Raw genomic sequence first — 25,726 nt, forward strand, 5'->3', positions numbered from 1 at the left:
TCCGAGGAACCCTGTATGCTATCTCGATTCTGACTCCGTGAAACGAGATCGAGATTTCCGCAAAATCTGCGACAGTCCGAGTGCAAAGTTTCCAGGATTCGGTTTCACGGCGAATCGCGCGGGTTCCGCGTCTCTTTTCGCGCGTGGTCCACGATCGATGGATCAACGTCGAGGGATCAAACGGCCGGCTCAGATCAGATCCGAGTGATGCGCCAGCAAGTGTTCCTTGAGCCTGTCGCGCCGGTAGAACTTCTTCGCGCAGAACTGGCACTTGTTCCTCGCTTCCTTGTTGCCGCACTGCAACAGATGCCGGCGCAGGCTGTACATCCACGAGTAGGACCTGCCGCAGATGCTGCAGGTGAACAGCTGCTTCTTGTTCGGGTCGATCGCCACGCCCTGGTAATAGTACGGGTCGCTGTAGCCGGCGTCCTTCAGCAGGAGATCGTCCATCGGCAGGCTGTGGTAATTGTTCACCGGGCTCCACGCGGTCCTCGACAGCAGACCTGTCGAACGAATACACTCGTGAACAAAACGGAAGCAGATGCGGGGCAAGGGTACCTGCACCAACAAATCACAGTTTTTCTCTTTTTTTCTTTTTTTTTTACGGTCGGTTGACGGACGCGTTTAGGCGACTCGACGCGAACGTTCGGCAACTCGAAGCTCTACGGTTCGACAACCCTTTCGCGCTCGGCGAATTTTCAACGACAAGTCAGTAGAAACCGGAGTATATTTGTTGATAAATTGGCAAAATGATGCTTTGAATTAAATGTAAAATGATGGGGCGTTGGAAATTATAATCGTTCTGAGTGGACATTCGTTTGAGTAAATGTTCAATTAAATATGAAAATTCATTCGAGTAAATGTTCAATTGGATGTAAATATATTTGAGTAAATATATTCAATTAAATATAAATATATTTGAGTAAATATTCAATTGAATGTAAATATATTTAAGTAAATATTCAATTAAATGTAAACATATTTGAGTAAATATTCAATTAAATATTCAATTAAATGTAAATATATTTGAGTAAATATTCAATTAAATATGAACATATTTGAGTAAATATTCAATTAAATATAAATACATAATTGACTAAATATTCAATTAAATATAAAAATATTTAAGTAAACATTCTGTCGACGCGGATCTTGAGAAAGAAAAATTGTTAATGTTGAAAGTGGCATAATCATGGACATATCCGAGCGCGAAGGGTTAAAAGCAACGAGCGCCGATGGAACGAGAACTTCCGGTCGAATACAATGGCGGGTTCGAGGGATGATTGATGAATATAAATTTGGCGAGTCGCGTTGCTCACCTTTTGTGTCGCTTTTCTTTTCTTTTTTTTTTCTTTTTTCTAAGGTACACAGAGAACACAAGCACCACATAGATTCATGGAGACGTTTTATTCGTTGAAAGGGGGGAGGTTCGTAATTGGTAAAAAAGTATACAAACAACTGGTCGTAAATGCTTCTTAGAAATTAAAACAATCCGCGTTGTACAATTCACCATCGACGGCACGGACGCGTGTTATGCACTAGGTGTAAAGTAAATATCGGTTGAAGGTGGGGCGCGCGCGCAACGAGAACTCTCGAAACGATGCTGTGAAACAGTAAGTGTAGTAATTTTTCTGTAATTCGTGCTCAGACTGTGTAGAAAAATGGACAGTTTTGAGACGAAGAGATGCGATTGTTCGAGCCTTGCGGCTGCTCTCGTTTTTATAGGTGCAGATTGTATAATTATGTATAATTTTGTATTAATTATAGTGATACTAATAATGATAATATTTGATAATTATAAATAACAATAATTATGTTAGTTAGAATATTTAATGATTATAAGTATTAATAATATTAATAATTGTATTGATTACAATATTTAATAATTATAAATATTAATAATATTAATAATTATATTAATTACAATATTTAATAATTATAAATATCAGTAATATTAATAATTATATTAATTAAAATATTTAATAATCATAAATATTAATAATATTAATAATTATAATATTTAATCATTATAAACAGTAATAATTATTTTAATTATTATATAATTTACGATTTTTATAATTGTTGACAATCGGTAAACTATAAAATACGAGCCGCAGAGCTCAAATAATCGTATCTCCTCTTACAAAATTATCTAGTTTTTAGAGCAACCTGAGCGCGGATTAGGGTGAAATTACTGTATTCTCTAACTGTCGCAGAGAAATGGCCAGTTTGGGAACAGTTTTCACCTCGTCTCTGTAGTCATCGACAACTATAATTGTTATGCTTATAAAGACGATCGAACAATCGCATCTACTCTTCCCAAATTGTCCATCTTTCTCCGCAATCTCAACGCGAATTAGAGAAAAATTACTGTACTCCCTAACTGACGCTGAGATTGCGCAGAAAAACGAACACTTTGGAAATCAGAAATACAATTATTAGATCCTTGCACTTCGTTCTTACAATCGCTGACCAATCTTCGACTGACAAAAACGTGCCACGTGTTTCTAATAATCGCATCTCCGCTTCCCAAACCGTCCATTTCTCCGCAGAATCTGCGCGCCAATTACGGTAGAGTTTTTGCCGCTATGGTTCTCGCTCGCATCGAGCGTTTCATTCCCACGGGACCGCCGTTGCACGAATAAAAAGAGCAGTAATCGCGTAATATGACTTGTTATCGCGAATAGTACAGTGTCGAAGCGTTTCTTTTATTTTTACAATAAAACAACGGCGCGAGTTCTTTCAACGGTACGCGACGTTTTTTTGAAGAAAAAGAAAAACTAGGCTCCATTAATGGTCTCGGACTAGCGTCTTCGCATGGACGTCGCACAGACGTAAAAGAACTTAAAGGTATAAAAGGAATTGAAATGCGAAAGAAGAAATTCCGTCGGGATAGAAATTTGTCGAAATTAGGCTACCTTCGAGAACGTAGCTTCGAGACACCATAATAATAATAATAATAATAATAATAACGTTCGACGACACGTACATCTTGTTAACACGTTGAGCGCGCCGCACGGTGTATGTGCAACAATCGAGGAGAAATTGTTTATTTTTCTTCGAGCAACACGGAGTCGTTTTTTGTTCTTCGATAAATATGTGTAGTTCATGTGTTTATTGCGAATGGAATAAATTACGTTTTTGGAGTAAGGCGAAGCAGCAGGAAAGTGCTGAAATCTAGCGATTTGGTTGCGCCGAACGTGTTAATGGCCGATGTACAGTAATGTCTCTCTAATTCGCGCCCAGATCGCGTACGGAAATGGACAATTCGGGAAGAGGAGACACGATTTATTTTTTTAGTTATAAATTGTCCACAATTATAAAAGCGAGCCGCGAGGCTCGAACAATCGTATCTTCTCTTCCCGAATTGTCCAATTTAGTGGACAATCTGAGCGTCAGTAAGGGAGACATTGCTGTGATTCTCGCTGGAACGAGAGGAAGCCTCGCGAGCGAATGCGAACACGGAATTATAAAAGTAAAAGATGTGTCTAAAAGAAAGGAGAAAGCGCTGAACTATCTCGTAGCGTCGTTAATCGTTTAGAATACTTTTCGTTCAACGTGCTAAACATTTCAATACGCAAACAAATGCCTCGCGAGATCCGCAACAATTTAACTGGTCAAAATTATTCTCCGTCTCTCTCTCTCTCTCTCTCTCTCTCTGTTTTTATGCTACCTGTTGACTCGAAAAGCTTGAGTCCCGTAAGTCGTTTGCGAACGTTGCTCTTAAAAGAAAGCATACACGCAGATTGAGTCACCAGAAACAAGCCAGATAAATAAGTCACGCTCATTCTTCGTGAATCGAACGATCTGTTCTTATACATTAATGTATAAAAAGATGAATAATCGCAAGCCTCGAATAATCGTGTCTTCTTTTCCTAAATTGTTCAGTTTTTTTTGTAGAAACTGAGAGGGACAATTGGAGAGAATTTGTTCATTTGCAAGAAAAAATTTATAAATGTACATATTCCTTCTAGACAATTCTTTGGGGGGGGGGGAGATACGATTATTCGAGCCTCGCGGCTCGTTTTCATAGTTATCGATTATATAATTATATATAATTTTCTATTAATTGCATTAATATTAGTAATATTAATAATCATAACATTTAATAATTTTGTATTAATCATATTAATATCAATGATATTAATAATTACAATAATTAATAATGTTTATATTAGGTATATTAATATTAATAATATTAAGAATTATAATATTTAATAATTTCATATTAATTATATTAATATCAATAATATTAAGAATTATAATATTCAATAATTTCATATTAATCGTTATAACATTTAATAATCTCATATTAATTACATTAATATCAATAATATTAATAATAACATCGATTACTATATAATCCACGATTTTTAGAATTGTCGACAACCATAAAAACGAGCCGCAAGGCATCGAACAATCGCATCCCCTCTCCCCGAATTCTTTGTACGCACAATCTGACCGCGAATTAGGCAAAAACTGACGCATCTGTAGCGACTCATTCTGCAGTCTCGAATCCGTATCAACAGCACCGTTGCCATCGGCTCCCAAAAGCATCACGTGACTCGGTCCGTGACGTCATGGACTCGCAGTACCGCTGGAGTAGGGGACAGCAAGCACGCTCTCGCGTCCGCGATTGGTCGCGTCGCGCGACTGCCCCTCTACCCCCACTCCGCCGATCCGGAGACCGGTGACGTCACCGGCGGAGTCCACGCGACATTCTATGAAACTCGCGGCAACAGCGCCGTCGCCGGCGTGGACGCGAATCGCGTTCAGTCGACGCAACAGAGCCGCGAGAAGGAAGATGATCCCGAGGACTCTATCTCTACTCCGGCTCGTCGAAAACGGGCGAGTCGCGGCACTTATCCATGATATGCCGCAGCTTCTTTTGGCATCCGACGATGTGCGAGTTTAAGACGAATCTGTGCTTGAACCTCCGATCGCAGATCGGGCAGACCTCGCACGGCACGACGCCGCACTCGAGCCGCTTGTGCCGGCTCAACGACGTGGTCGCCTTGTACGTTTTCCCGCACCTGTTGCACGGGTACTTCGTGTCGCCGTCCTTCTGCTCCTTCACCCTTTGGGTGCGGTTCAGCTTGTAAGGCGCGTCGGCGTAGCACAGCTGGTTCCAGAGGGCGTCGCTGTTGCCCCGCGGCTGGTGAATGTCTTGCGAGAGCAGCATGGTCGCCAGAAGCCCTGAAAAACGAAAGGATTCAAGCCGTTAGACGCGCCAGGGCCTTGGTCCTCTTGTCGCCGTTCCCCGCGGCGCGACCGGGAATTATTACGAGACGCGTTCCTGAAAGTGTTTACATAATTAACCGTCTCGGTCTAACGGTTCGTTACTAATGCAGGCGCGTGCCACGCGTCCGCGCGAGCGCCGCCGTTCGGAGCACCTCTCGCTCATCGTCCGCGACGGCTTTTCGTTCTGACGGAGAACGGCGGCCGACGGATCGTCGGGTTCCGGTGCTCGAAACAGCTCGAAACAGTGAAACGCTCCGCGCGGTGAACGCGCAGCACCGGAGGGAGAGTTGCGAGTAGACAGGAGAGTGAAGAGATTAAAGAGCAAAAGAAGAGCAGACGGGCAAGCAATACAGCAAGCTGTTACTCAGAATTACAGCTCCAGCGATAGTGTATGATCTCTTGCGTCGACGGTCGTTCCTTGTTCGTTCCGCGGTCGCAGGAACGCTCGTCTCTCCGCAAGAAAACCTTTATTTTTATTCAAAAGTGCAAAACATCGTACAATCGAGTCGCGGCAAGGGAGCCCCTTGCTTCCTGCGCACCAATTTCCGTGTACAGAGTGTCCCAAAATCGTTGCGCTTCCGGGAAACGGTTCCTCGGGTCGTTCGAAGCAACTTTCTCCCTTACGAAATTTTTCTACGACGTTTCGTTCACGAGTTATCGGCGAAAATGTGACGAGCTCGGCCGACGCCCCGCCCACGCGACCACTGCCGCCGCGTCAGACGGCCGGCGCGACGCCGCATTGGCCGCGAGGGCGGAGCGCCGGCCGCGCTCGCTCGACGATTGGCCGGCGTTTTTCGTTGATAACTCGTAAACGACGGCTCGGAGAACATTTTTGCAAAGGAAAAAGTTGCTTCAAATCATGTGATCTCTCATTATCAAAATTTTCGGACACCCTGAACTCACGAAACAACAAATCTCCCGACGCTTGTCCTTAACAGCCTAACCCTTAGCATGTAAACTATTCAACGCCGAGATATGTACAAAATGTATCACGTGTGCGTTCCAGCCGTGTGCGATAATCGCGCGCCGAGTTTCGATTCGATCGTCCCTGCGATCGTCGCGACGTCCGCTGATGCTTCTTGCGATGCTTCCTCGATCGGTTTCCCGTCGCCGAGCCGCCGCGAAAGTCCACTATTCCCGTCTTCTTCTGCAGGAGGCCAGGTGATGGGTCATCTTGAACCTGTGGGTGAACTTCTTCCCGCAGATCGGGCAGCTCTGCCTCGGCTCCACGCCGCACTCGAGCCTCTGGTGCCTCTTCAACGACGTCTCCAGCTGGTAACACTTGCCGCACCTCGGGCACTTGTAGAGCATCGGCCTCCTCCTGTATCCCAGATTCTCGATGTTTTTCACCATCAGCCTCGGCACTGAAAGACAATAAAGAAACAGAAGGGCAATCAATAAATGGGAGCAGATGCTCGTGTATCGTGCGCATGTGTACGCGAAGCGAGGGACGACGAGAGAGGGGAGTTTTTCAGGTGGCAAAGGGAAACGCGGTCCAATGGGATCGCGATTAAAACGCAACCTGCTGCACCGTTGTTTTAGACGAATAGGCTTAGGCGAATCGTTTACTTACGCTCGTTAACCCCTTGCCCTACGATCTCAGTTTCAATAATGTGCAATGTGAACGATAACACAGTCGATCAATCGCGAATGTGAATGCAGCGACTTCTGTTAATATTCGGACATTTTTTAAAATGCGATAACTTTTTTAGGACCGGGCTAAATGATTTGAATTTTTTTTAGATGATAGAAGGACTAGTATGCTAGACTATAACTTAATAGAATGCTTTTTTAAAAGGTTTCTATTGCTCAGGATAATAAAAGAATATAAAAGAGCGTCTCTTAACTTTTCTATCTGGGACTACAACGAAAATTTAAAACATTTGTTTCGTAGATCTGAAAACAATTAAATGACGAAAAATAAAATTACATAAAACACGTATACCCTGGTCTAACGCGAGCCTAACTAGTTATGTTTATATTTGGCCCGATTGACGCATTGCGGCTCTCATTTTTTACCACGTCTCTCAGACGTGACAATCGTTTCTTGCCCGATCTTTCGACTACGTCTCTCGGACATGATAACCATTTCATGCCCGATCTTTCGACCACGTCTCTCGGACGTGATAATCATTTCTGAACCAAATTTTTACCACGTCTCTCAGACGTGATAATCATTTCTGGCTCCATTATTTGACTACGTGGCTCAGACGTGATGATCATTTTTGACCACGTCTCTCGGACGTGATAATTATTTGCGGCTCGATTTTGTTCACCACGTCTCTGAGACGTGGCTGTAGGGCAAAGGGTTAAATCGAATGCTCGTCGTCGTGGACTCACCGATGTAGAATCCAAAGGTAAGCGAGCCATCGGAAAAAATATTTCAATGGAAAAAGAACATTGTGAATTATTTTAATTTCATTTTCCAGAAACTGGAACATTTGGAACGTTCGATTGTTGGCACGTCCGAAGCAATGATCGGCGATCGCAGTGTCGGTAAGTCACATTTAATAAAAGAGATGCGAAAAACTATATATTATATATATGTATGTATGTATATATAAGCTCTACAGTTATATACAATAGAAAATCGTTGAATCCACAATTAATTAATCCAATTAATTTGTATACACTTGCGAGAGTGTATGCGAAAGGAATATTTGCCGTGAAACAACAAGATAGCTGAACAATTAAACAAAAGAAAAGAACTATGCTTCATACTTAAAACTGATTCATACCACAGGAAGAATTATTTATCTGTTCCTGTATATTTATATATGTACGTGTATGTGTGTATGTGTTTGTGTGTGTGTGTGTGTTTGTGTGTGTTATTTATTTCCAACTTTCAACAAATTTTATTTTATTTTTTCTTACGTTACATGTTAGTGTCACCGTGTGCTCGGTTAGAATGTTCAACATATTTAGAAAAAATAAGAAAAAATAGGAAACCATTCTGAAATCAAATATTTAGAAATGTTATTCCGTTAGAAGAGAGAGAAGCGTAACGTATTCTTAATAATAACTATTAGCTATCTAGCGAACGAAATGCCCTGTTAATCATTCTTTTTGTTATTTATCACCATTCGCGGATACTTTCTTTCTAGATGTAAATTTTACGGAAAACAATATTTAAACTCTTCAGAACGCTGCGAACGCACGCGCTTGTCCGACATAATTAACATACTCGCTACGACCTATGGACGCATATATGTATATACATATGTGTACGCGCTCGGTGAAAAATTTTTTATTAATAAAGCTATAAATGCCAGCTCGAAGAAATGATTAAAGAAATAAATACTATTGTACTTTTGTAAATACGATTTATAGTAAAGTAAATGAGCAAATCTTGATGAAGCTTTGGGAAGAAGCAGTGGTTACAAAAATATTCATTATCAATATTATAATTCGACATGTATCTTGGAAGCTATTGGAAGTAATTAGATTAATATAATAACAATTATTATAATAATAATTATAACACAAATTATATACACAAATATTCAATAATATGAATTCGAATAAAAAAATCACCAAAAGTTAATATCACCATTTGAAAAAACACAATTTTGTCATAATGATCTTTTCGCGCGATGGCAGTTATTATACCTTCAATGCAAACAATGTTTGAATATTTTTGTACAACTGTTTCGAACCCAGCTTCCATTCAGATCTGCCAATGCCACTTCGATACGTTTCCTTGTAAGTAGATATTATAGCTCTTTTTTAAAGCACTGTCTTCTTTGTGATCGCAGCAACTTCGAGTGGAGCGCAATTAGACACGTGCTACTGTTGCGAGAATATTTTTTGGTTCGCTAAAAGATCCTTAATCTTATCGAAAACACTGCAACGTCTCTTTTTACCAGTTGTCCCGTATTAATTGGACACCGTTCAATTTTCAAGGACAAATAACATTACGGAAAATTCTGCGAAATGTTCTGGAAAAGGTGAGCCATCTTCGGATCTTGGTAATCTGTACACACGTATAATAAGTGTTTAGGTTCGTTTAGTTTAATTTGAAAGATAGTCAGTATAAAACTATCGTATATATATAGACTAGAAATTAGTATTTTATATGTTACTATAACCGAAGCTAAAAAGAGAGACTTCTCGTCCAAATCAGACTTCCGTTTGAACTTTCTTCCTGTACAATTCTTTACGATATAACAGCCGCTGATTAAAGTCTTCACAACTTAGGCTGATAACCTTGACAATACACAGCGTGTCCCATAATTAGATCAACACAAGGAAAAGGATGATTCCTCAGGTAATTCGAAGTAACTTTTTCCTTTACAAAAATGTTCTCCGAGGCGTCGTTCACGAGTTATCAAGGAAAAACGCTGGCCAATCGTCGAGCGAGCGCGGCCGGCGCTCCGTCCTCGCGGCCAATGCGGCGTCGCGCCGGCCGTCTGACGCGGCGGCCGCGGTCGCGTAGGCGGGGCGTCGGCCGAGCTCGCCCCATTTTCGCCGATAACACGTGAACGAAGCGTCGTAGAAAATTTTTGTAAAGGAAAAAGTTGTTTCAAATCGCCTCAGGAATCACTGCGTTCCAAGTGTCGACATAATTACGGGACATTCTGTATTAATCAGTGTTCGAAAAAGCTGCGGATCGTTTTCATGCGCTACTATAACTATAAAAAAAGGTAAAGTATTAATAATTATTCAATTATTCAAGTAATAACAATAAAAATTAATCTTTCCGCGCGCCCAGAAAATTGACATTCGAGTCGCCGTTGAAAAGAACGACTTGAATCTAAGATTTCAATTAAAAATATACGTCACTTCAGTGGTCAGATTCGAGGGCAAACGTAATTAATTAATCGTCGAGATCGTAGATGGCTCTATTTTGGCGAACATTTTCCAAAATTTAACGACGTGTCTCCTTCGCAGCACCCGTAGATCCAAGATGGTTGTTTGTCTCGCGCCGTACATCGCGATTAATTGTAAAATATTTTGTAAACGTGATGGACGGATTGCATATGCGAGTGCAATCGGTGCTTGTACTTGAACTTCCGGCCGCAAATCGGGCACGCGAATGTCGGTTCTTTGCCGCATTCCACCCGGACATGATTCCTCAAGGAACCGTGGCTGAGATACCGTTTGTCGCATCGATGACAAATCCACACCTCCTGCAAGGTGCCTGCAAAAAAACAAAACGTTTCATAATTGTCACACGATCGTTCAGGGACAACACGGTTTTTTCACACTAATTTACAACGTGACCGGTACCATTCTCGCGTTTATCTCTATCATCGCAATCTATGCGCGCGCGCGCGCGCATACACACATACACACGTGAGTGTCGACAGTGTCTCTCTTACGGGAGGGGAAAAAAATCATCGGGATTTCACGTTGCTCGTGTCGTGTTATCATAAAGTCTTTATTACGTTTCTGATAGCCTTTGCGTACATTTCTGGAAGCCCTAAACGTAGAAAATACGTAACAAAATATGCATGTACCCCGGTTTCTACGGTTACGAACTGCTCGCCTAAACTCGTCTCTCTATTGTTCCAGTCGTTTCTACTAAAATATCCTTCTGCAAAAATATCCGATGGATTTTGTTTTGTTCGATTAGGACACGCGTAAAGAATTCTATCAGTCTTGCGCTCGTCTTCGGTGCGTTCCCGCAGCCGCGTTGCGTCGCCTCTCGGCCGCTGCGTTCCGATTACGATGATCGATGGTCGTCTTAGACGTTCTCCGATCGATCGGCGATCGAGACTCATGCACGCAAAAATTCGTCCAGGCTTGGAGAGACGGCACCGTTCCTCGATTCTATCGGTTACCCTCGATCGGGCTCTTACGCGCGTTCGCCGACGAAATTATGGCATTCCGGCGACTCTGATTTCTGTCTCAGAAACTGAGTATTAATCGTATTTGTTATTATTATTATTATTTATTTTTTAAGTTTTATTGTATGGCACTACGGTCGACAGATCGACGGAAATCGGAGCCCGACGATTAGGTAACGGTGCTTTCTTCCAAGCGATTATGGCCACCGAGTGTGTGTGTGTGTACAATGCTCGTCAATGAATACTGCCGCTACTATAGTCTGCACGATTCCAGGGAATTGATGCACAGTTTCTGTATCGAAATTCTTCTCGCGTGATCCGAACGAATTGTTCTCGCTTTTCGTTTGGATTCTTTCATTCGAACGAGAATCCAATTAACGCGCGAACGAATCCTCGTCTTCAGAGGGAAGCCTGGCTCTCGCCCCACCTCGTAACAACGATCTTTTTTTCTACAAGTAAAATTAACAGCGAGTAGAAATTATTGCTTGAAAGTTTCAAGCAGACATTCGAAATAATTCAAATAAATTGATCGGTAAAATAAAATATATCGATGCGAACTGCTTCGCAAATGCAGGATTTTTATTAATGAAAACAAAAGAAAATAGAAAATGTTTATCTATTACTTCGCGGTTAAATTAACCATTTTCTTCGGAACGAACAATCCGAAAGTTTCTTATTATTGTACCAGCGAGAAATGAGGGGTTCCTCGGGTCATTTGAAGCAACTTTTTCCTTTACAGAAAGTTTCTCCGCGGCTTCGTTTACGAGTTATTAACGAAAAACGTGGACCAATCGGAGAGCGAGCGCTGCCGGCGCGATGCGGCGCGCCGCCAAAGCTGCGTCGCGTCGACCGTCTGACTCAACGGCGGTGCTTGCGAGGGCGGGGCGTCAGCTGTACTCGATCTCTCATTGGTCAGCGTTTTTCGTTAATAACTCGTAAACGAAGCCACGAATTGCATTTCTGCCGAGGAAAAAGTTGCTTCGAATGACCCCAGGAACAACTTATTTCTCGCTGGAAAATAATTTTAGGAGACCCTGTGTATATATTTCCCACCCTCCTCGAAATTCCTGGATTCATCGACGATATGAGAAAAATTGTAAGTTCTCTTTGTTTCTGGCAGAAATAAAAAAATTGACACCTAATGCTTGAACGCGAGGTAAAAGTTGATCTTAAAGGTTTCAAAAAGAACCAGGTTCCCTCTTTAAAGCTGTTAATACTGTTCTACTTGGCGTGCCAATGTGAAGTCTGACAAGAAAAGAAAAGACAGTTGGAATTCTCTGAAATAAAATAATAATCGCTCGAACGAACAAAACGGAATTTTCACGTGCATGACTCGGCATTGTAACAACACGATTCATTGTCGGGAGATAAATCAGTGCACGGTTGAATCGACAGCGACAAATATAAAGAAAACTTCACTTTCGGCAATTGTTCCCTTTATCTTTGTAATTCCAGCATCAACGGATAGCCGAGATTCTTCCGATTAAAATGAGCCCAAACACGACGTAAATCGCATTACAATTAAGCTGTTCCAGCATTAATTAATAAGAAATCTACAGGGTGAGTTGTGTAACCCGCGCACACGAGGCAACTTTTAAATTACGATTTTTATGAGAAACTGTTAAATACATATATATTATATCAATAATTATATATTACGTCAAGTTCTCAAAATCGATTAATTTAAAGTTTTCCGAGACGTGCGAGTCGAGCGATACACCCTGTATAATAAAAATCGACGAACGTGGTCCGATTGGCATCGTGTTTGGACTCATTTTGATCAGAAAAACCTGGACTATCCATTGGCGCCGCAATTTCAAGAGTAACTCGTATATTATCGAAATGAAAATTTTCTTCACACGAGTTCCGCACGTATTTTCTCGTGCAAATTGAACCGTGCACCGTGTGTAGCTGTATTAAACTATTTCTATATCCGTTTATTGAAACTGTCGCGTGTGCAAGTTCGACGCGAGATGCGACTGCAGTCTGTGTTTGTACTTGAATTGTCTGCCGCAAAGAATGCAGGTGAACGCGGGCGCTTTCCCGCAGAGGCGAAGATGGGTGTACATGGACGATTTCCTCGAGTAGACCTTGCCGCAGACTCTGCATGGGAAAACGGTTTCCTGGCCAGCGTCACCTGAAACATAAATTATGGAGTCGTGCGTGGGTGCAGAAGACGACGTGCTACAATGATTATTCTTATCAAGCATCAACCACACGTTCCGTTCGGCCTGCTTTAACAGGGACACGAAATACCCATCGACAGCACACGAATAGTTCACGGGCTCATACACGCATCGGGGTTAAGATCGATGACGAATGAAAAATTTTGCTACCCAGAGATCTTCGACCTAGTAACAAAAAGGGGACGGGAACAATTGTATAGACCAGAGACCATCTCAAACTTCGATTCTAAAATGATCAATTGTTTTTGAAGTCGATTTTCTATATTACTATAAATATTATAAATATTATAATATCTATAGTGATATATAATATTTAATATATATAATATTAATATATATAATCACTACAAACATTAAAAATCAGATGAGTCATTGATCATTAATTTTGAAACCTTTCACCCTAGAGATTAAATGATCTCTGATGCAATAATATACGTCTTATTACGATAATCTATTCAACCGAGTCCTAAATTATCACCAACAATTTGCACAGAGAATAATCATAGAGATGTACATTACTTCTTAAACGAACAATTTACAGGTACGCGTAGATGAGAAAATATTCCGGGCATTGACCTTGTAACATATTCGAATGAAATGGTCTCTAATCTATGCTGGATGCACGATGACTGGGACACGTTTGTTGCGCACACAAGTTACACACCCACTCTTCTCGACGTTCACTTGCACACGATCGTTCTCGTGGAATCACGCATGCACGGTACAAACAAAAAGGATACAACAATTCGGAGACCGGCGACTCGTCGGTCTCGACACAACAATATCAAGCAAAATCGATGACATACGATGATGAACTTTGTGATGGGGGGGGGGGGGGGCAGGGTGGTATCATAAGATCGTCGAAACAACACCGCATTTACTGAATTCAAGTTTTACTGGATCTCTTCACTTTTATTTGTACTTGTGTGTCTTCTTCGTTCGTTAATCAACTACGTGCTCGATGAACGCGCCGGACGGTGCACAGTTAAATTTACATCGACTCGAGACACGGAATGTAAATTTAAACGTACCGGAGAATCGACTCGAGCACGGCTCGACGAAGCGAGCTGCACGTCGAGCACACAGCGACGAGATTCGAAATTCAATGGTGCGCTGCGATCGGCGTCGAGTAAACGTGCAATAAAGAAAATTATTGTCTCAGTATATATTATTGCTTTATCTTTGTAATTGCAGTGCGAACGAATAGCTGAGATTCTTCTGATTAAAACGAGTCCAAACACGACGTGAATCGGACAACGTTCGTCGATAAGCATTATACAGGGTGTGTTCCGTAAATCCTTCCTGTTAAATCCTTTAAGAAAAATCGTCAAATACATGGTCACAACGGTTCGACAGAGGCTCTTCCTCCTTTTTAGAAAAATTGTCAAGTTTTAAAAATCAATTAATTCAAAGCTACTTAAGTCGTGCAATTGACTCACCCTGTATAAGCTTGTCGACGAAAGTAGTCCGATTCGCGTCGTGTTTGGGCTCATTTTAATCAGCAGAACCTCAGCTATCCACTGGCGCTATTACCAAAGCAAAATCAACTGAAACTAAAATTTTCTCTCTCGCAAGCTCACGTCGTCCATTCGCGACATCCTCTTAAAGCACGCTCCACTCCTCTCTCCTCCATCCTCGAGGCACTGTCGCGTGAGAAAAACGAAACTGGTTCGTCTAAATTCAAGCGTACGCGCGCTCGTGTAAATTTAACCGTGCACCAGAGAAATCTCGGATTCTCCGAACCCGGATAAAACGACGATCGTGTACTTTGGTTCACAGGCGAACGGTTCACAAAGGAATCACAGCGTGGTCGTGTCGTTGAACGATCGGGCCTCGAGGTCGTCGTTGAACCGCCACTGGTCCGTGCAACTGTGAATCGACCTGTGGTGTTTCATCAGATGGTGCTTGTGCTTGAACCGTCTGCCGCAGATGCTGCAGGGGAACCGGGGCTCGATGCCGCACTCCATCCGCTTGTGCAGGTTCAACGACACTTTCCATTTGTAGCTCTTGCCGCAGGTGTTGCAGACGTAGCTCGGCCGGTACGCGATCTCCGGCAGCCCTGAAATCAGAAGCGGAAACGTCTCCGTTAGCGCCGCTAAACGAATCAGCTGAAGGAGCCAATTTTCGAAATGAAACCTTTTTCTTTTTTACGCGCGTCTTCGCTCGCAGGGAATCGGGATCTATTCCTCTCGGCTTTTTTCCCCATCAGTGTCTTTTTATTTTAGTTTCTCGCACATCTTCGACAAGGTATCGTCGCTTCGTTCGCGTTCAACGTACAAAGAGTTACGATCGAGTGAATTCGACACGGTTACATGGGAACTTCTACGAATAAAACTGTTCTACGAGGACTACTACAATGGATCGGAATCATAATGGACGATCTTCGTTCCGATTAGATCAAGGCGCGATGCTTGTGCCGGAACCGCATGCCGCAGATGTTGCAGGCGGGTCGGGGCTTCGCGCCGCAGCCCACCCTCTTGTGCAGCTCCAGGGCGGTTTTCCGCTCGTAGCCCGTGCCGCAGACGTTGCACGTGTAGGCCAGATGGCACGGGTGCTTCTGCCGGCTGGCGTAATCGAACCGGTCGATCACGAGGTCGAGCCGTCTCGCGAACTCCGGCCGGTTCAAGAAGTGGAACCGGTGCTCGAACTCCGGCCGGTTGGCCAGCTTGCGGCGATCCGCGATCTCCTCCGATCGGTACGCGAACCTCGACCGGCTTGGGTGATCCAACCTGTACGTGAACTCCGGCCGGGTCACCAGCTTCACGAAGTCCGCGAGCTCCTCCGATCGGCGCGCCGGATTCGACCGGCTCGCGACGTCGAAGCGGCGCGTCTGCGACCCCGCCGAGCCTGAAATCAGAAGCGGGAACGTTCTCGTTAGCGACGATTTAAAGGAGTTCGACTTGATCAGCGCGGAAGGAGCGATTTCGATTTTTATGCTCGAAATGGAAATTGTTTCTACGATTGTTGTGGACTCGCCTTGAATTTGCTCTCGCAAGGAAACGGGATCTCTGCGCCTCTCGACTTTCGTTTTACCCCTGGACAGGGTGACTTTTTATTGTTTCTCGCGCACACTGTCGTCGAAGTGAAAAATACGTACACAACAATGTCGCTTGACGATGCGTCAATCGGTTCGGGACGGTTGTTTACAGGAACGTCGACGCCTATGTATAAAAATGTTCTTTAATTCGGTTCGTTCGATGAGGGTTGCTTTAATGAATTGCAGTGATTTCGCCCTGATTAGCGCTCGGATCACTATGATAGACGATTTGTGATATATATATCTCACACAAATATAAATCTCAAATAATATATATATATATAATATATAAATATATAATATCTCAAATATATATTAGATTATCCGAGCCTCGCGTTTATCGTTTTTACAGTTATTATAGTCGCAGATCGGCGACTATAAAATATATTTAATAATAATTCAAATGAAATTGAAAATAACAATTATTACAATTACCACAATTATTACAAAAATTACAGGATCACTGAAATATAAATAATCGAGCGAGATCTCCTCTTCCCAAATTGTCCACTATTGGAATCAATCTGAGCGCGGATCCGGGAGACAATCACCGCAAATCACTCTGTGATCTATAATTTTGAAATTATCGGCGCAATCTTATTCAAATTAATGCTAAATTACTCGAATCATCCGATCGACGTCGAAAAAAACTGTTCCGTCGCGAGTCCTTGTTCATCGAAGATGCACACGCGTGTTCCGTCGACGGAACGTCGGCGGCGATCCCGAAGACGTTTCACTGGCCGTTCAACGAGGGTAGCGTCGACAGGTCGCACTGGTGCCGTCTCTTCAGGTGTTGCTTCAAATGGTGTTTGTGCTTCAACCGCCAGCCGCAGAACATGCAGCGGAACTGCGGTTCGATGCCGCACTCCAGCCGACGGTGTTGCTGTAACGAGGACTTCCACTTGTAAGTTTTGCCGCAGTTCCCGCAGGCGAACTTCCTAATGGGGCCTAAAAATCAACGACACAACTATGTACTATCGCCGTAGTCAATGACTCCGCGTTAATGCTATCGCATGCGTTATCATCGCGTCGTTCGTTGAACGAATGTTAAATCGTTTTTAAGCTCGAGCGGAGCGCGCGAGCTTTCGTTTTACGAAACACGAACCAAGTGGGAGAGAGGAGAGCCGTTCGCGCGGTTTCGCGGTTCGCGTGAACCTATCGAGCACAGCCGAGATAGCTTCGGAGCTGGTTGAACGAAAATCGCGACGTTCGGCGAGACGTTACGACCGTCAGGCGATTTCAAGGTCGAACGAGAACTCGCGATTCTGCGGTGTCGTTCGTCGATCCCTCGTACGTCGATTATCGATGGAAATTTTCAGGGTGAATCAACGGGAGGAAGGAAGGTCCTTGGAACATGTTGTCAAGGTCAATGTTCTGAACAATTTTCCCTTATACCTCTACCGGTCGCTCGGCTTTAGTTTCCGAGATATTCGCGGAGAACTGTAGCTAGCCGCTGCATCGAATTTTGCACCGTGATTTCTCCGTAATTCGCGTTCTCAGATCGCGCAGAGAAATGGACAATTTGGGAGGAGGAGACACGATTATGCGAGCCTCGCGGCTCGTTTTTATAGTTGTTGAAATGTATAACTGTAAAAATATATAATACAATAACCGTATAATGTAACACATATATATATAATATAATAACTATGCAATATATACAGAGTGTTCCATAATTGTGTTAACAGCCGGAAGAAATTGATTCCTGAGGTGATTCGAAGCAACTTTTTCCTTTACGAAAATCTTCTCCGCGGCTTCGTTCGCGAGTTATCAACGAAAAACGGTGGCCAATAAGACGTCGCGTGCGGCTGGCGCCACGCCCTCGCGACCGCCGCCGCTGCGCCGGACGGCCAGCGCGACGCGCGAGGGCGGAGCGTCGACCGCGCTCGCTCCCCGAATGGTCCTCGTTTTTCGTTAATAACTCGTAAACAAAGCCGCGGAGAACATTTTCGTAAAGGAAAAAATTACTTCAAATGATCCGAGGAATCCCTCGCTTCAAGCTTGGGCAATGATTTTGGGACAGACTGTTTTTGGTCTGGGCATGCGATCTAGCTCTATCAGCTGTGCTTGGTCGATCAAGACACTGACATCGTTCGATACTCGTTGACGTCGTAGGTGGACCGCCAATTGTGAACGTGATAGAGGTGCAACTTCAATTGGCCGCTGCGACGGAACTTGTGAAGGCACACCGGGCACACGTATCGAGGCTCTTTGCCGCACTCCTCGCGCTTGTGCCGCATTAACGATGGCTTCCACGTGTATTCCTTGCCGCATACGTCGCAGAAATATCGGCCGCGATAACGTGTGTGATACGCGGATCTCGGATATCCTGTAAACAGAGAGAGGCGTTTAGTTCGTGTCCCGTTTTCCCCCTCGAATCACCTAGTTTCATTCTTCCCTACGACTCGGAAACGTCTGTCGTCGACGTGGTATTCTAACACGTCTAGCCGCAACGTCTTTATTACCAAATATTAGATACACAAATGCGGTCCTTTTCGCAACTTATTCTCGTGTTCCAGCGACTGACGTTTAGACTGCGGTTCTTTACACAAATTCTCGTTTTCGTTACATCGTTTCGCAACAATCACAATTAAAGAAAAGCTTCGTTCGTTAACCAAAAGATTGCGTATCGTTAAAATAAAATGAAAATCGACATTGTTAATTTATACGTTCTCTGGCATTTAAAAAGATCTGCTCATAAATATATGCAGAAACAAAATGGTAGTAAATATATGTAGTAACAGGGAGTACCAAAATTATGATACTTGAAATAAGAGGTTCCTGAGGTCATTCGAAGCAACTTTTTCCTTTACAAAAATTTTCTACTAGGCTTCGTTCACGAGTTATCGGCGAAAATGTGGCGAGCTCGGCTGACGCCCCGCCCTCGCGACCACTGTCGCCGCGTCACATGGCCGGCGCGACGCCGCATTGGCCGCGAGGGCGGAGCACCGGCCGCGCTCGCTCCTCGATTGGCCGGCGTTTTTCGCTAATAACTCGTAAACGACGGCTCGTAGAAAATTTTCGTAAAGGAAAAAGTTGCTTCGAATGACCTCAGGAACCGCTCGCTGCCCGGAAGATGATATAATTCTGAGACCACTTTGCACAGAAATTTTGCGACGAAACGCTTTCGCCGCGGTTCGCATCCAGCTGTGTACTCTTTGTGCATAAAAGCGGTGCAATGTAAGATCGTCGGTGGGACGGGGGTCTGCGATTACACACCGGACACGCTGTGTAATGCTGAGATTGCTTCCCGCACTCCTCGCGTTTGTGCCGCATCAACGATGGCCTCCACATGTACTCTTTGCCGCAGAAGTCGCAGAAATATTTGCCGCGGTAACGCCTGTGATATGCGGGCCTCGGGTATCCTGCAAACAGAGATAGATGTTAGTCCGGTGTCCCGTTTCGATCGCCTCTTCTCATTCCTCTCTACGACCGAGAAACGTCTATCGTCGCCGTGGTATCTCACACATCCGTCCGTCTATTAACGTCTTTATTATCAAAAAGAAAAAGTGTTTGTTGTACGATATACATAAATACGGCTCTTTTCGCAAAGCGTTTCCACGCTCTGGCGACCGACGATCGTAGGAGAACGCAGGCAAAATCTGCTCTCCGGCTCGGTACGATCGTTGGCTGCTTATTCTAACGGGTGTACACTGGCGCTAAAAGGTTCGAGCTTGATTTGGATCAACGGAATATGCAAAGGCTTGGCTTCACTGGCTTGGCTTTGCGCGTGGCTTTGCCATTTGGCCTTGCCGCTTGGCTTTACCGTTTGGCCCAAGCCGCACGGCTCTGCCATTTGGCCTTGCCGCTTGGCTCTGCCGCTTGGCCTTGCCGCTTGGCTTTGCCACTTGGCCCAAGCCGCACGGCTCTGCCATTTGGCCTTGCCGCTTGGCTCTGCCGCTTGGCCTTGCCGCTTGGCCGGAGTGGTCGGCGCGAGGAACAGTTCCATTTTTGTTTTTGTGCGCAATTTGAACGCAATTGAGAGAGAATTTACTGTACAATCGGCTCGAAAATGTCGACGTGAACGCGAAAGACAGGACATTGGCGCAGGACAATGGCCGTTGTTTGAAAGTCGGTGGGCCACGCTTATCGGAAATTTACACAAAATGAACTATACTTAGCACTAAAAAAATACCGCAAATTATCTGAAACATTGCAGATTCTCGATAACTTTTCGTGCACAGTAATACGTACAAAATAATCTAACAAGTCTAACAACTCTGCGGGTACCGGAGCGCGGCCTCCTCTGCCGGAGTCATTTCTTGCTCGCGCCGATTAATATCGGCGATTATTATTAATAATAATTCCATTGATAGAATATAATTATTCTATTAACGCTAGATTTACGGAGCAGAAAGAAAATAGTAAACTGATATTTCATATCATTTTATAAGAGTAACAATAAGGCATTTATTCTAATTTTGAGCAACATTTGCCGCGAGTAACATGTAAATTGAACAAATAAATAAATTGAAAACTAATGACCCGCCATTTCGACGGGTTCCGTAAATCTGGTATTAATAAACATTTGCAGACCGCTCTTGCTCGCGGTGACTCCGGCACAGCGGACGGAGGGCCAAAATACAGTAACGACTTAGTAATTAACGTTCGGATTGTGCACAAAAGTGGACAATTTTGGAAGAGAAGATACGATTATTCGAGCCTCGCTGCTTTCGTTTTGATAATCGATGCAAATTCGGAACTGCAAAAACGAGTTTCGAGGCTCGAATAATCGCATCCCCTCTCCCCAAATTGTCCATTTTTATGGACAATCCGAGGGTCAATTAGAGAGACATGTATCACGAAACGGAAAACAAGAGAGCATCGAAGAACAAATTGTCGGGATTTTCACTGGCGCGTCGAAGCTTCGCGGGTCAAAAGGTCATTTAGTTCGGTTCGCCTAACGGCGTGCCCTAACGGGTACCGCCTAACAGTCATCGCGCAGCTAGGACAGCCCCCTCTTCGACTATCATGCCGTTAGACGCTAAACAAGCTACGCTTTCCACGTTGCAACGTGGATCGTGTCTCGTCCTCGAATCGTCTCGTTTCTCCTAATTATTCTTGCCGTTCGCGACGATCCAATTGTGAACGGTGACCAGATGCTTCTTCAGCATCCACTTGTGCCGTATCTTCGCCCCGCAAACGGGGCAACTGTGCTGCGGGTCTTTGCCGCACTCCTCCCTCGCGTGCCTGACCAGCGACTGCATCCACCTATACTCCTTCCCGCAGCTCGTGCAGAAATGCCGTCCGAGCCTCTTGTAATAGTCTGGGCTGAAGTATACTGAAAGAAACAACAGGCTTCTGTAATCACGGCTTGGGGTGCGATGGGCGCCGGCGTTAAACGCGGCGTTAATTTTCTCGTTAGGATGCAAAACAGAAAGAAAAATCAATCTAAAATGCACGAGAAGGCGGCGAGGGGTGTTGTTGTTGTTGTTGTTTGTTAGACAAGAGCGCCGCGATTTGGTAACTCAGTGACTCGAACGCAAGTTCGGTTATTCGGGGAGTGGTAGAGATCGTTTTATTGGAATGAAATGTTCGAGGCAATTGTGTAGCTGCGCTCGATGCATTTTCGATGTTTTTTTCGCCGTCGAAATTGAACGCGCGATCGCGGATGTTCGTCGATGCACGGTCGTCGGTATATCTGTCGACGGGGAAACACGAATGTCTGGGCCGTTCTCGGATTTGCTGCGCGGTAATTTCTCCCGGAATTGCTCGGAGGTCGCGATCGAAAGCGGCAGATTATGAGGATAATCGTTTTTTAGAGAAACTCGGGACTAAAAGGCGAGAAAGACGGCGGCCAGCGAGTACATAGTGATGCTGGAATAAAGACGACGAGCTGATTTGTTGATTTCGAATTTTTTGCCACGATTCGGAGACGATTTGGAGGGCACTTGACACGATTCGAAGGCAATTCGGAGGCCACGTGCCACGATTCGACGGAGATTCGGTCGCGAATTTTGCACCTTCGCGGTCTTTTTACACGACTCGGGCCCAAAACGGACCATTTTGTATTGTCTTCCGTCGAACCATGACATCGACGTAGCAGTAAATCTCATTGGCGCAGAACTAGCACAGGGGAAATTCACAGAAACCCGAAATTTGGCATTTCCGAGAGAAATTACTATTATACCGAAATTCTACGTAGACTCGCGGTTTATCATCGCGACGTTATCCATTGTCTGGTACATATTTTCGATCGCGTTCAATCGCTTTTTATCCAGGAAATTATATTTCGAATAGATTACCTGCGATTGGACGATCGAGTCTCGATTTTACGAGGAATCGGAGAAGAAGATCGCGCGGGAAAATGATTCATAAATTGAAATAAACGAGAGAGAGAGAGAGAGAGAGAGAGAGAGAGACAGAGAGAGATAATAAGATTTTGTGGAACGAGATGGAGCAAATTTCTGATTTTCGATGATATTCGTGTCCCTATTTGCGGCCGTGGGGGAGGGGGGGGGGGGAGATGTCTCTCGACCGTAATGCTAAAGATTATTCATCGTTCGTACAAAAAATGGCTATCGTCTCGAACAAACGCTTTAATGAGTGATCTTTTTTTCTTTTTTTTTTCTTTTTACAACGGATTTACGTACAGAATGAATGTCGCTAAGAAGCTCTCTTTATTTACAAGATCTCTGTTTTGTTTCCTTATAAACGCTAGTTAAGTAAGAAACGGTACGATGTCGGTACGCAGTTTAAAACGTGTACAACACGTTCGAGGATCGATTTACAGTGTATATATATATATATATATGCTTGTAAAAACGTCGAGCGACGTTGTTTCACGCTAGATTCACGAAATCCGTCGAAACCCGACGGGTTCACTGATCTTTTTTAATTCGATTAATGAATCTCTGGATCTGATCTTTTTTACAGATCTTTTTACTTTACTTTTTTTTAATATAACCTTCTTCGGAGCATATCGGACCAAACGTCTCGTTGTTGCTTTCACAAACTGACATAAATACATATACTGTTTTTCTTGTTGTTGTTGTTGCGCTCCGTGAATCCAGCGTCAATACGAAAAAGTTTTACTCGTTCCGTCGATGGGAACATCGAAGATTCATTTGATACATATACAACACGGTACACGTCCATAACGCTTAAAACTTAAAAGTTGGCAAATAATCGACTCGCGCCTTAGAAGAGACTCTTTATCACGTCTTTTTCTCACGATCGTAGAAAAATAATCGAGCGGTTGAGTTTGAACGTTTCGTTGGAAACGTTCGTCCGGAACATCCGTGGTACGGCGAGAACGTTCACGGTTTTTCGAGTCGATATACAGGGTGTGGCGGGTTCCTCGGGTCATTCCAAGCAACTTTTTCCTTTACAAAAATGTTCTCCGAGGCACCGTTAACGAGTTATCAACGAGAAACAGCGACCAATGAGAGGCGAGCGCGGCTGGCGCGCGGCGACCGAGCCAATGAGCGGAACCGGGCTTCGCGCGCTGCTTGGCTGGGCCGCCTCGCGTCAGCCGTGCTCGATTCTTATTGGTCACTGTGTTTTCGTTGATAAATCGTTAACGGTGCCTCGGAGAACATTTTCGCAAAGGAAAAAGTTGCTTCAAATGACCTCAGGAACCTCCCATTTCCGGGACAACCCTGTACGTATATATCAGTCTTATAGACGAGCTTTCGAAGTCTTTGATTCTCGTATCAGTGCTGTCAAAAATGAAGCCTTCTTTTACGCTAACAATCGATGTCTATCTCACTATCACGATTCGATCGTGTCCAGCTCGGAGCCGCCGCCGATTAAGCCACGCTTTGAACTACAAGATTTTGTCGGATCGCAAAACAACCTTTCCGTGCTAAACAATTAAGCTCGACCGGTGCCGTCGCGTATCTCGTGGAGCGGAGAAAATCGTTTCCCCTTTTATTATACAAAGACAAAAGCGCATTCGTCGGGAAACGCCGTAAAACATCGTTCTGTCGTGGTGAAAAAAAATTTCTTTCGTTCTCTTGGCAAGATTTCGACTTATCTAATAAATCTGCATCTTTGGCATGATTTAAAAAAAAAGAAAAAAAAACAAAAAAAATACAGCGCTACTGGCTCGCGCCGACGTCCTAAAGTCGTCGGCGACGTCCTAATTGTTAAGTTGAGAAAGGAACTGTAGAGAAGCTGTTCTCGCTTCTCTTTTACAAAAAAAAAAAACAAAAAAGAACTTCGACTTTCAAAAAAACGCGAACATCGTAATCGCGCGAAATCGATGGAAATACAAAACTGTAGTAAACGTAGTCGTCGTTGGTACGCGTCGAACCTGCGTCGAGCTTAGGTTGACGCAAGGAACTCGCGTGATTCATTGCGATTGTACGCACCGGTCTCGGAATGTGGTAGAAAATGAGGACACTGTTCAGAGATCGCTGGAGACGGAGGCAGAGAGAGAGAGAGAGAGAGAGAGAGAGAGAGAGAGAGAGACAGACAGACAGACAGACAGACAGAGAAAAATAGAAAAAGTTAGAGAGAGAGAGAGAGAGAGAGCGCGAGAGACAAAGCGCGCGAGAGAGAGAAAGCTAGAGAGAGAGCGCGAGAGACAAAGCGCGCGAGAGAGAGAAAGCTAGAGAGAGAGCGCGAGAGACAAAGCGCGAAAGAGAGAAAGCGCGAGGTACAAAAAGCGCGAGAGATGGAAAAAGCTAGAGAGAGAGCGCGAGAGATAGAGAAAGCTAGAGAGAGAGAGAGAGAGGGAGAGAGAGCGAGAGAGAAGAGAGTTAGAGAGCTAGAGAGAGAGAGAGAGAGAGAGAGAGAGAGAAGAGAGCTAGAGAGCTAGAGAGAGAGAGAAAGTTAGAGAGAGAGAGAGAGAGAGAGAGGAGAGAGCTAGAGAGCTAGAGAGAGAGTGAGAGAGAGAAGAGAGCGAGAGAGAGAGAAGAGAGTTAGAGAGCTAGAGAGAGAGAGAGGGAGAGAGAGATAGAGAGAGAGGAAAGCTAGTGAACTATAGAGAGAGATAGCTAGAGAGAGAGAGAGAGAGAGAGAGAGGGAGAGAGAGAGAGAGAGAGAGAGTTGCGCGTCGCGCTCGGACGCGCAACGTTACCATTCGACGGGAACAATAGAGAATCTCTCGTGCGGAATTCACAGCAGCTTGTGAACGTTGGTCTCGTGACGCAACAAATAGTCCCTACGCTTGAACTTTCTGCCGCACAGGGTGCACTTATGTCTGGGCAGCTTCCCGCAGCCCTCGCGCAAGTGTCTGGTCAGGGAATCCGTCCACGTGTAACGCTTCCCGCACTTGTAACAGATGAACGGCGCGTCGTAATTGACGCGATTGTGGTCCCTCTTCGATTCTGGAACAGATCGCAAAAAAAAACGGTAATGAGATCGATGAGTAATTCCGTGAAACCGCATCACAGTTCTCTCGTTGATGCAATCGGAGGACGGTGTGTTACCATTTGCGTCTTCGCGAACCGGGCTACGCGCCGCAGCGACGCGCGCCGACTTCGCGGCGAAACTCTTTGGAGATGGAAAATTATTTCTCAGAGAAT

At 44.3% G+C, this 25,726-nt stretch overlaps 3 protein-coding genes across 8 annotated transcripts; all 3 read right to left on the reverse strand.

The window, feature by feature from the left end:
* Positions 1–58: 58 nt before the first annotated feature.
* On the reverse strand, positions 59–5,151 carry LOC117224522 (zinc finger protein ehn-3). The gene is made up of 2 exons (XM_033477510.2): positions 5,034–5,151; positions 59–503 (listed from the first exon to the last, which is right to left on the reverse strand). Exon 2 carries the CDS (start codon positions 448–450, stop codon positions 190–192), a length of 261 nt encoding a protein of 86 aa, XP_033333401.1. The 5' UTR covers positions 451–503; positions 5,034–5,151; the 3' UTR covers positions 59–189.
* Positions 1,389–12,957, reverse strand: LOC117224680 (uncharacterized). Its single transcript, XM_076526920.1, has 2 exons — positions 6,223–12,957; positions 1,389–5,196 (listed from the first exon to the last, which is right to left on the reverse strand). The coding sequence occupies exons 1-2, from the start codon at positions 6,671–6,673 to the stop codon at positions 4,826–4,828; spliced, it is 822 nt and encodes a 273-aa protein (XP_076383035.1). The 5' UTR covers positions 6,674–12,957; the 3' UTR covers positions 1,389–4,825.
* A 72-nt stretch (positions 12,958–13,029) lies between these two features.
* LOC117224521 (uncharacterized) lies at positions 13,030–25,319 on the reverse strand. Of its 6 annotated transcripts, XM_076526923.1 has the most exons (5): positions 19,473–25,319; positions 16,193–18,582; positions 15,353–16,063; positions 14,984–15,275; positions 13,030–13,167 (listed from the first exon to the last, which is right to left on the reverse strand). In XM_076526923.1, the coding sequence occupies exons 3-4, from the start codon at positions 15,420–15,422 to the stop codon at positions 15,016–15,018; spliced, it is 330 nt and encodes a 109-aa protein (XP_076383038.1). In that variant the 5' UTR covers positions 15,423–16,063; positions 16,193–18,582; positions 19,473–25,319; the 3' UTR covers positions 13,030–13,167; positions 14,984–15,015. The 6 variants fall into 6 exon arrangements, 2 of the variants coding, with proteins under 2 accessions (XP_076383038.1, XP_076383037.1); XR_013034958.1 differs by lacking the exon at positions 13,030–13,167 and having other exon boundaries at positions 14,093–16,063; positions 16,193–17,201; positions 18,342–18,582; XR_013034960.1 differs by lacking the exon at positions 13,030–13,167 and having other exon boundaries at positions 14,093–16,063; positions 16,314–16,377; positions 16,875–18,582.
* Between the last annotated feature and the right edge of the window lie 407 nt (positions 25,320–25,726).

Source organism: Megalopta genalis, chromosome 16 (genome assembly GCF_051020955.1).
Source record: "Megalopta genalis isolate 19385.01 chromosome 16, iyMegGena1_principal, whole genome shotgun sequence".
Classification (NCBI taxonomy): domain Eukaryota; kingdom Metazoa; phylum Arthropoda; class Insecta; order Hymenoptera; family Halictidae; genus Megalopta; species Megalopta genalis.